This window comes from Pseudopodoces humilis, chromosome 1, assembly GCF_049639895.1.
Source record: "Pseudopodoces humilis isolate 2021_Gansu_Grassland_sample_001 chromosome 1, ASM4963989v1, whole genome shotgun sequence".
Classification (NCBI taxonomy): Eukaryota; Metazoa; Chordata; class Aves; order Passeriformes; family Paridae; genus Pseudopodoces; species Pseudopodoces humilis.
The window spans coordinates 83,483,674-83,495,733 of NC_142200.1; the positions used below are offsets into that span (position 1 = coordinate 83,483,674).

Sequence of the window (12,060 nt, forward strand, 5' to 3'; positions counted from 1 at the left end):
TTTGTTTCAGGGAAGTATTAAGATAATAATGGTGGAGAGGACAATCATGTTTGGACTCAATCCTAGTCTCTGCTTGGTAACAGAGCCCAGTGAAACATTTGAGCTTGCCCTCCCATGAATATTTTCCCAGATAACTGACTCACTGGTAAGCTTGAAGAAACATGTCCTTTAATTAGGCCATGTCATTCTCATTAGATAGATGGCCACATTTGGTGATCAAAGCATAGAGGATGTTGTGCTCTTTGAAGAGCTATGGAGAGCCTGAATCAGCTTTCCTTGGTTGCAGTCCTGTCAGGCCACAAGGTCTTCACAGCCAGGTCACTCTAAATCACTGTGGGATTTGAGTAGCTGCAGACATGGAAGTAGCAGGATGGCATCTGGAAACATCTCCCCTTTTCTTCTGACAGCTTTCAATTAAGTCTTATCATCCCTTGTGGTGGAGTAGATCAAACAATCCGTAGAATAATCAAAGGTCAGACTGAGCCGTTGGGTATTTCACCTGCAATTGTCAGAGCCTTTAAGAAAATCCACAAACCTGCTTTTGAGAAATGACAGAAGGAAATCTCATAAAGTTTTCTTTCAGCTGATGGCAATGGAAAAGGAGGGATGTCAGAGCTGTGAAAGTTGGTGAGAGATGATAGAAGCAGCAGACTGGACATTTTTACATACTGGATGCATGACTTCTTCAGATGACGAATGCCTTATAGGGCTCTGATGGTGTGCCTGCACCTCCCATATTTACAGCACAATCTACAGCAACATGGCAGCAGGAATCTCTCTGGAAGGCTCATTTGAAAACTACAAGCTTATGTGGTTCTGTGCTGTCCATCACCTTTAAATGTCTGCACTATCCAACCATCTCCTGTGTCATACAGGATAGCATGTGGCATCTTTCATATCCGGGAAGCTTGGAGGACTAACTGTGGGCAGAGCAGTTACTTGGTATAGGCACACATTTAATCTGCTTCATGTGCACAGATGTGGGGTCAAAACACTGAGGAACATTTTCTTTTGGATGGGGTTTGAAATTTAAAAATAACTGATTTAATTGGGTCTTTGGTTGTACATTGAAAGCTGTTTCTCTGTGCTGCCAGTGACTGTAAGGTTGTATATAAGCTCTTAATTACACCATATAATTTATGGTATTTATGCAAGTTAAATTGAAAACTATGAGCTGTGTAATGAGGTTTAACGGATTCAGCTTTCTAGAGCTAAGGCATTAGCACTGTTTTTTTGTAGCTGCGTTTCCAGTACAGTGAAGGAAGGTTTGCAATAACAGCAAGAGAAATGCTTTGGTCTTCTATTTCCTGGGTGTAGAAAGAGATGCTAAAATTTTAGAGCAGTTTCTCTTTCTCTTTTAAAATAAATTAGCTGTTCAGAAGGACATTATTCCAAGTGTAGACAAGTCATTACTTGAGGTGGGAGCCCACAGCCTCGCTGTGGAATAAAAGCCTTCTACAGAGATGGCTTGACTTATGGTGGCCTTCCACCCAATCCTACCATTAGACAAGCCTTGATGATCCTACATTCTGCATGTTCCAGACACATCACAAGGGCCTGAAGTGGAGGAAAACCCAGCTGAGGACTGTGCTCCACTGCAGCCTTCAACAGAAGGCCAGAAATTGCCACCATTTTGGCAACTACCTATTCTTGTGGTGCAGGATAGTGGGAAAAGAGAGAAAAGGACTGTGTTCATGCCTGTACTACTGTGTTTAGTATCTAAAAATCTTTCTGGACTTAATAGCAGGGTCCTCGCATATCAACTTGCTGGAGCTGCAACAGGAAAGAGAACATGTTGAGCAGCAGGGAACCACTGAGGTGGCTAAAAAAGTGAATGCTCCATAAGCAAGGTCTGCAGCAACAGCAGTAGGTATTGATTTCATTGAGCTAAATAGTTTCTATGAACAAATTAAATTCTATTGGTCTTGTAGCCCCTTGAATTATCTGCTATTCGGTGCAGAGTGGTCTCTGTGAACAGGCAATGCCATATGCTCTGTGTGTTAGTTCAGCAAGTATAAGGAGAGAGAGTTGAAATATAAAATCTTGCAATGTGGTAATTTTCTAAGTCAAAATGCATGAATAACACTAAGACCTCTTATTTGTCTTTCTTTTATACAGCCAAGAAAGAGGAGAAATCAGAAGTTACGAGTGTTCACTGGTTTATGAATCTAAGGTGGAGAGGAGAACAGACAGTAAATTAACTGGACATAGTATGAAGCTACTTAAGATTAACAGGCTGGAAGAGATTAATGCACGATTCAGCACAAGCAGACTAGAAAAAACAGCCTTTTTTCAGAGTGTGGAGAAAATGAAGATGACTAGAAGCTTTCAGGAAGAAAAATTCAGTGAATCAGATCCTGGAACAAAAGAAAAAAAGGTAACTAACTAACTGCGTAATTCATTTTGTTTTCCCTAAAGCACTGCCTCTTTATTTTTTCAGCTAGTTAAGTAGTTTACTTTGTGTATTTCCTAGTAGACTTGAATCATCTGTGGAAATATATTGCAGCTGTGAGAGACTCTGCCCAAATTAAGGTGCAAATGAGACCAAGTGCCCAAGTCAATAGTATGGATTTTATTTAATAATAAATTTGAGGTAGAGAGATAGAAATGGGAAAGAGGAGTGGGGGAGAGAAAGATCAAGTAGAAGCTACTCACCACCTGTGGAACAAATTACATGCCGCTGGTCCTTTTTCACCAGGGCTTCTCAGTGATGGAGGTCCTGAGGTAATTCAAAACTTTTCAATATATGTCTTAGCATATAATTTTCATTTGCTATACAGTTCTCATATTGTATTGGTTAAATGATTGCCTCACTTCTAATACTAATTTGTTCACATGCTCAGTCTTTTCTTTTGGGTCAGTGGGTTTCTTGAGTTGTGGGTGGTTTAAATCTCCCCCTGCCAGAATTAATTTTTACCCAGTCAGACCTGATTTCAGCGCAATTGCTGAGTTGGCTTTCCTTGTGGCCCATAAATTCTGCATTCTTTGTGTCCATTTTCAGTGATACATTCTTCTCCACCTGCTTTGTTAACCTCCTCCTCAGTCTGAGATAACTCATACGATAGTAACATCGTTATCTTATTTCAAGTTCTTGTCACAGTGGCTTAACTCTTTGGGGGAGGGCTTTGGTGGCGGCAGATGCCATCTGTCCCATAACTTAGGGTGATCTTTGACTGGTGATACATGTACACACAATTGCTTATTTACACAGTTTGCCACACTGGGAATTTTTGTCTGGATGAATTACCAAGTATGTGCTAACCAGAACTTGCCTCCATCAGGTCTGGAGTTAGCACCACCACACTGTTGCTCCGTTCCATGCTTATCTAGTGGCAAAGTCCTTCTGTGGCCTAGCTTCTTACAGTCTGGTTGGCATCTTTTAATCTTTTGTGTTCATAGAAGCAAGTGTGTGTTGTTGTTTTGGGATTTAAGTACTACTGGACTTAATATTCAGAAATTTTAAAAGGGTTGTGTGGTTCTACCACTCTTCAAAATCAGAAGGTAAACATGGATTTTGTTGGATTCATGTTTTGAAAGCTTTGTCTGGTCTAACAGCTGTGGAATTAATGGAGACTGAATGAATCCCGTAGAAAGAGCAGATTCCTCAGAGGAACTGAGGCAGCTTTGTGCTTTGCTCTCTGCTACCAGGTGAGCAGAGCACGGTCAGATGCTGCGTGCCACACTTGCAGGGCTGAGTGTTGTCAGTGTAGCACTGTTCTCCACCTGTCTCCAGTAAGAACAGTGTTGGGCATCATGGTGTGGGGTCTCTGATAGGAAAATGACTCTGATCAGACAAAATATGTTTAGAAGTAACAGCACAGTTCCTTGCATTATGGGTTTTTCTGTGCAAGAATCTATAGGAAACAGTATTTTTACTGACCCATCATTTAGATAAGAACTGAGAAAACCCACTTGCAGTAGGAGAATGAGAGATTAATTTTACATACCAGTTTGTGAAAAGACTTGAAAAATTTGTGCTGTGGCTGTTTGTATGCTGATTGTGCTAATATGTTTTCCATTTTTATTGTCAAATCAAGAAGTTGAATTTTTGAAACAGTTTAATCTGTTAAGCCACTTTTGTTCAAAATTATTCCAGTCTTCAGGAAGGTACTACAATTTTTACTTTGTAAACATAGAAGGAGAACTTTATATTGAAACAAATTAATCATATCTCATATAAGTAGGATGTGTTTATTTTAGAGAGTTTAATTTAGTGTTACAGTGAAAATGAGAACTAAAAAAGCCTCCACAATTGGGTGGTTGGAGTTTGGAAGATGTTATTGCCTCTTTTAAGAGAGTATACTTCCAGTATAAAAATAACAAGTTGCACTAGTGAGATGGCAAAAACTGCTGTTTCTGCCATGTAGCTCTTCTTGTTATCCTAAAGATGAGCAAAAGGACTGTGAGTTGCTTTGCCTGTGTTAATGTATCTTAGCTTGAAGCTGAACTGCAGATAGTGACTAAAGGGGGTGGGATTTTTTGCCAGTTTGTACTTCAGAGTCAATTAATTGTCTTGATGTTTGGTTCTTTAGTCTGGTGGTTGGAACTGACCCTTTCTTAAGAGTGCTGTAAGAAAGAGTAGGGAGGTTTTGGTGGTGCAGTAGTGGAGAAAGAAATACATTTAGAAGATGAACAGCTGGTGGCTAGTTGCAAGCTGGAGAAATAGCTCTGTATTCCCATTTTAGCTCATCAGTCTCCTGGGAACAAGACTTCAAAGGTGAAAGACAATCTAACTGAACTCTGGTAATGTACCTCACCAGAATGAGCCTTCCAGATCCATAAACATTAGTTATATTTCTCCTAAGCTTTTGAAACTTCACTGTCACTCAGCTTTTAGGTTTGTTTTTTTTTTTTTTTAGGCATTTCTCAATGGGATGAAAATTTGGGCCCTAACTGTCTGTTAATATTGATAAAAGGAAAACCAAGACCTTTCCTTAAAAGGTCTTAGCCTGGTGTGCTGGCTTGATGAGCAGTTTTATTATATTGATCAGAAAAGGAAGGAAAGAAGAGTATGTTGGCAGGAAATATAGTAAAACTTGCCCAGATGTATATGCTTGTGTATGTAATTTCTGTGGGTGAAGGTGAAAGCAATGACAAAACATCCATTCACTTAAATGGAAGTGTGTGGAGCTCAAGAGACTGAACAGAGGACAGTGGTCAAGTCTGTACTTGCTGGAGAAAATAATTCTGTCTGAAACTACCTAATTATAATTAAAGAAGAAAATTATCCACTTCCTCAAAACAAGTATTTCTCTAGGTTTTGGTGTGTTGGTTTTGGTTTTGGTTTTTTTTTTTTTTTTTGTTTGTTTGTTTGTGATTTTTTTTTTTTGATAGAAGAAGCAAACACAATTTTTGTCTTTTGGTACAGTGTACTTTTGTAAATAAAACCCAATCCCAAACCCAATGTAGTAGTAATAGTAGTAATAATAATAATAATAATAATAATAATAATAATAATAATAATAATAATAATAATAATAATTTCATAGCTATTAAAAGACTTCTACGGAAAGGAAACCCCTCAATCGTTGACCATCAATGCCGAGTGGTTGGTGCTGTCGAGAAGTTGTGCTGTCGGTGCCCCCTAGATGGCACCCTTTGCCACTCCAGCTCTCCATAGACCACTTCCCTCTTGGACAGGATGGCAAAACAGCTCGTCACAAAATTGCTCCTTACGTGTTTCACTTGTGCTTTGTTCAGAATGTCCTCTTGTCCCCCATTTCTACTGTTGGCAGCACATGTCTTTGTATCTTCGCTAGGTTCTGTCTTCAGTGAAAGTGAAGTTTTGCTTCAGGTTATACATTAGCAAGTAAGAGACATTTTGTTTTTGTATGTAAGAACAAAATTAATAGAAGACTAAAAACCCAGACCTGTTCTTAACCCATTGCATGGAATAGACACACGGAAGTGTTCAAGGGGTGGTGCAGGGTAGGGACAAGCAGGTGTGAGAAGGTGAAATAATACCTTTCGACAACAGCACAAGCTTATGCAAATGTAAACTGGTTGTGGAACTGCCACACAATTGACCCAGCTGCATTAGGTCACAATGAGCTTCAAGTTTTACACCTGCTTTTGATGGCCCAGCAAAAACTGTGTGATGTTGTTCATCACACCTGCTGTCTCTTCCCTCTGGCTCTTACCTGGGTAATATTTGGTGTCAGATTGCCATTCAAATTGTTTGATCTTGAATTGCTATCTGCAAAAAGTGGTCCTGAAATTATTATCCACTGTAGATGGGTTAACTGGGTAAAGGGGAACCTGGGAACTTCTATAGTTCTGAACATCACTAATATGAAACAACCAAGTTGCATTCATATGAATCATGGAGCTGGGGTTTAAACACAAGTCACTGACTTGAAGAATTTTGCAGCATTTTCTATGCAAAGCTATCCTTTTGCTGATATTCTGAAAACAAGAATTAAGGAATTAAGGACTAATTTATAACTATTTAGTTCAGCTAGAGCTACTGAAGACCCTTGGTATTTGGAGTTCAGTTAAGCTTGGCCTGGGGATGGCCGATTGTCCTCTAATTCTCTGTTTCTTTTGAGTCTTCTTTCACCTCCTTCACCACCACCACTATTTATCTAACAGTGACTTTTCTTGCAGGTTCTGTGCTGGAAATGACTGTGGTGGTAACAATACTTTCACAAGTTCCTTTTTCCAGGGGAGGCCAGAGTCATGGCAATATTTTGTACAGAGAAAAAAATGATCACTGTCACACATTTAACTCCAAATAACTCTCCTCTGGTCCCTAACACTGTTCAAGATACTGAGCTGTATATTTTGTCAGAAACAAAACCAGAGTTTTAGAGTTTTAGTCAAGAATAGCTTTTTAACAAAACCCTGTAAAACCCCCAGTACATTTGAAGTAAAACTTCTTAACTAATGAAGAAGAGAGCAAAACCATCAAGGCTTTCTTTAGCCTTGAAACTGAAGCTCCATATCTAAAGCTTGCCTTCGTATGGTCAGGAAATTGGAAGTGGACTTCAGCCAAGTTTGGGTCCATTTTGTTTTACCAAGTGCCTTTTCAGCTTGCTTGGAATGCTGTCATGAGATACCGCGCTGCCAACCTCAGCCTGGTGCAGCTTTACAGAATATCCTTTTTGTGGTGCCCTCTTCATGTCCCAAGTTCATGGCACTCTCTTGTCATGTGGCAATGTGTGCGTGTGATTCTGTGACTTCAGGTACCTTCATTTTACCTAATGCTCCTGGCTCCCATGTTTGTGAGAATATTTTTCTGTCTTAGAAAGAAAGAAGGGAATATCAACATTCCATGACTGAAAAACCCCCCATCGCTACACTGACCCTTCCCTATATAACAGCTACGTACAAACTCAAAGGTGGCTTGAGAGCACTCTGGAGTCACAGAAGTCAGAAACTGACTAAGGAAAGGACAAGAGTCATTAAAATTTTTTAATCTTGTGACTTTTTTTTTCCAAATGATGTCATCATATTTGTAAGTTGATCTGTGAATTTTTAGCATTTGAGATTTCTGGTGTTCATATTCTTTGCTTATTCACCTGTGATAGGTAAATACCCAATCAGAGAAGAAATGACACCATTTTTTCTTACTTCTTCAATGACTCCTAGTGCACTGTAATTATGGGCAGCTGTTGCATGGAAGATGTATAATCCTTATATATAAGGATTCCTTCCATAAATATAGACCTGAGACCGTATGTAATGGTTCTTTACAATCCTTACATATATCCTTATATGCCTGTTTATTAGACATTAAACAACAACGTGCTTTGTTCCTCAGATTTTCATTTTTTGATCTCTAGAAATAAATCTCCCATGGCTTACAATGGAGCTGGTAGCAGGATTTTTTTTTTTTTGGTTAAAGTTACTTACCATTTACAGTTTTAATACGTTGTTTTAAGTTTAAAAATTTCCCAGGTTTTCTCTGGTTAAGCAAATATTTTCTATGCAGAATTTTCATTGCATTGACTTGCTTGGGAAAATTCAACTAAAGCAGACTATCTGCTTCTGGGAATTTTAGGGGAAAGGAGATACTTTTATGATAATATCGAGTGTTTCACATCCATGTTGTTGAAATAATTTGGCATCTTCCATCCTTTGGATCAAAGAATTGATGGTCGGCAGATGCTGGATATGAAAGGGCAGACAGCTAGGACTCCCTTTCTGCACGGTGTTGGTTTGGATATGGGAGCTATGGAGATACATTGCAAGCATGGGAACAGAAGGAACTGAAGACTGTAAAACTATGGCATTTCAAACTGACCTTTCTACGTACATGCACATGTTAGGTTATTGCTTTGAATTTATTTATTTTTCCATTTCTTGCCTATTAAAAGGGAAAAAAAAGTTTATCAATTGCCTGAAATGTTAACTGCAGATGGATTGTGCTAACAGTTTGCTTTCACTGGAGAAGTTCTGGAATGTCAGAGTAATTGCCTTCAAGTGCATGCAATACACATCCCATGTAGATCCCTGCACCTGTTTCATGCTTGTCAGTGACCCATCACTTCTTTTCCTTATAGGTTCAGGGAATGCGTTGAAGTGTGAGATGGGATCCTGCGGCGTGTCCGAGCCTTGTCTAGCTAGGTGGTACTTACAGAGCTGGGGAGGGTCTTCAGGGTGTCTGCCAAATTACATCTGCCAGAGCAGGAGAACCAAGTTAATCAGATGATTAAAATTAAAGGGATGGATCTAATCCTGCAAAGAAATGCTGCCTGGATTGTAGGTAATTTCTGCCTTTTGGCTTCATATCTCTGGCACACCTTGTGGACTGTGTTAAGCTGTGGAAGAAAGAAAGGGATCCCTGCACCTGGAAATGCACAGGTAGTAGACATACTTTTAATAAATTAGAAATATTTCACTGCTCAGTCTCAGTATTGTTTAACTGGATGAATGCTGCTTGTGTTCGGATGTAGCCAGTTAAAACCTATTTGTTTTTCCTGGAGCGGCATTTATTTCTCTTTTTCATACTGGCAGCATCTATGTCTGCCCAGCAGTAAATCCTAGGCAGATGATGTGCTTTTCAGGATGGTGCATCTCTTCTCTTGCCCTTGCAAGGCTTTGTCTTGCCATTAAAACATCCTCTAGTGACCTCTACTGGGTGCAGTACAAGGGAGTGCCTCAAGGTTACCGTCCGTGGCCATGGTGGGAGCAAGGTTCCCAGCCCTTCTTGCTGCGACACTCAGAGATCCCTAATAAGCCCCTTATTTTCCTGTTGTTTCCAAGTGAATGTAGCGTTATCTCCCCAAAGAATTAGCATCACTTGTTATTACATCACGCTGCAAAGATAGTATGCATGTTTGCTGTTATTTCCCCGAAATTAATGGAGGGATGACCCATCATATGGTAGCTTGAGAGCTTTCAGAATTCCTAACAGGAAACATTACTTAAACAAAATAAATAGATGAGTTTAGAAAGGCAAAAAGGAAGACGTTTTTTCTAAAGTATCTCCAAGGATGTAGATACCCAAAATTCTTAGGATTTTAATCAGTTTGCTACAAATGACATTTTTCTTTCTTTCTCTGATGAGAGCCACTTGCAGCATCTCAAAAGTGTTTTCATGACAAAAGTTTGAGGTCTGAAAAGTTTGCACCCTTACACTTGTATATTCTTTTAGTGTTATCAGCTAAAAGAGTCATTACCTATTGTGTGAATTTATAGAAGAATTTTCACACACAGTGTAAGGACCTCCCTTGCAGGATAGTGGTAATGAGAATAATTGAAATATTGCTACACATATCAGCACTCAAGATTAATAAGATTCGCAAAGAAACCACCTGGCAAATAAAAAAAGAAAAATAAAACTGTTGTTGGTAGTTTGTATTTTGTCTGAAACTGTTCCTGCGCTTGCACCTGAGCTTGAAAAGGATCCACTCTTTCCTTTATGCCTAGCTCATTAAGATTTTGCATTTTCTCTTGAGTGAATTGTAATTCAAAATGAAAAAGAAATTAATTTTATTCCAATGTCCTTCTTGTTAATTTCCTTCCACTTGCATTGCACTTCTACCATTTTGCTATGGTTGGCTTATTTTCCAGTTTTTAAGACTTAAGGCCAGCATAATACATGGTATTTAGTAGCATGAGAATTGTATCCACTGCATTATGAAAAAAGCAGATTTTAAAATTATTTATTAATATTTAATATATTTAAAATTATGTATTAAGACTACCAGGGATTGTTTTCTAGTCCTTATCAGTGCTAAAGTATTTTTTCCTGAATTTGGCATAAGTCAGAGCTCTTTGCCAGTTTTGTTGCACATCATGAACCCACTTTTAAAGTTCAGAGTGGTAATATCTGACTTCCCCCCTCCCCCTTTTTTTTTTTTTATTGCTCTGCATATATTACATTTGTTCTTTTGAGTTAAAAGGTCCTTCATGAAGCGCAGGTTTCCCAGGCTGTCTCCTAAGTCCTCATACATAGAAAGGTGGAATGGACTTACAAGTATTCCAAGGGCAGGGCAAGTGTCCTTTCCAGGAACTGGCAGTAGGGCTGTGCTCATGCAGGGACTCCTGGGTAATTGGAATCCTTAGTTTTGGGAGGAAAGGAGCCAACAGCTGCCTGAAACCAAGATTGTTGTGTCATCTCAGAACCCCATGGCATGTTCTGTCCATTCCAGACTCATCCTTCCCTCTTCCTTTCTGGACAAACGTTGTTGTCAATTACAAGAAAACAGTTCCTAGAGCTCCCTTGTCCCTGTGCATGCTGGTGTGTGTCCTGCAGCTCTCAAGACCTGTGAAGGTTTGGACTGCTGTGATGAGAAAGGCTGGTGATCTTCACCAGCATTCATATTTTGAGAATGGTTCTTCCTTGAACTCCCAAACTGAGGGAAAGTGGGGATTGGATCAAAAGAGCTTTGTGGGTCTTGCTCATTTTTCCAGTGGTTTTCATTGTTATTCTGGTGAAAATACGAGTTTGGCTCCCTAAGAGACTATATAGGAACAGTGTTATGCTTTGGTCATGATGCTCCTTCCCCAAATAACTGCTAATTGAGAAATGTTTAGAGTTGTAACAAGCAACTACGAGTAAATCCATTTTGTTTCTGTGTGTGATACTAGAGCAGAACACTACTGGCAGTGGGAGGTAACTGGGCTGTTGGTGAGCCTGTTTGTTCAGCAGGTTGTGAAGGGCCTTTGGTAATAATTCCATGTGTTATTATGAGGAAGCAGAGTCCCTAACTGCGACTGTGTGAGGCTTAGTACAGGTCAGATCCACTCCACAGAATTCATTGTCTGAAGAGCTGGATAAGGGAGAAGTGAAATGAGAAACATGTACAGACATGGATGAAGATTATGCTAAGGTCACGCTCTCAGTCAGTGACATCTGTGCTGAGACATCTGCAATATGGAAATGAAATTGCTGACTCTCTGTCTAGTGTCCTCTTTACGAGGCTATATGCTGAGATCGGAGGGGAGGCATGCTGCTGAACCCTCAGCCTGCTGGATCCCAGCCATTTCATGGGTGCTGATTACTTCACAAAGCTCCTGCACAGCATTTGATCCAGGATCTAAAATTTCAAAAATCTGTGGCATCTTCTAGATATCTTCTTAATTTTTCTGGTGTTCACTTACATACGATTCACTTCTTCCTTACCCTGTTATTTCTCCTTGGTTTATATTCAGATCTTATGAATACTGTGGTTAGAAGCTTATTGTAACTTTTGGAATATATGACTGTTAAAACTTCTGAAAATCAGATCAGTTTCAGTACGGCAAAAGCTTATATATTTATTTCCATGTAAAAGATGTTGCATCTTGTCTATCTTCCCTTAAAAAACTTATTTTTGACCCTGGGTGCACAGCTTAGCAAAGAATTCTTTTGGCCATGATCATTCAGAGGTGTCTTGTTACAGATTACCTACCCAACCAATTTGTAATATACACGGAGGTCGGGGGAGAGACATTCAGACTGTCCCTGTGACCTTTCCCTTCTGGCATCCTTGTGCAAAGTCTTGTGGACACATGTAGCAGAAGTCACGGTGCAGTAAAAGTGACTTTCCAGCACTGAGTATAGCATGAGGATTCCAAACAAGGGCCCTCGCATGGGAGAGGTCACATTTCTGTTACCTTGAAGTCTCACAT

At 39.6% G+C, this 12,060-nt stretch overlaps 1 protein-coding gene across 1 annotated transcript in view; it reads left to right on the forward strand.

The window, feature by feature from the left end:
* Positions 1 to 12,060, forward strand: part of MYLK4 (myosin light chain kinase family member 4) — an 82,094-nt gene that overhangs the window by 11,897 nt on the left and 58,137 nt on the right. Inside the window, exon 2 of the mRNA XM_088051182.1 lies at positions 2,119 to 2,377. Coding sequence (XP_087907308.1) covers positions 2,119 to 2,377 — 259 coding nt within the window. The remainder of the gene's footprint in view (positions 1 to 2,118; positions 2,378 to 12,060) is intronic.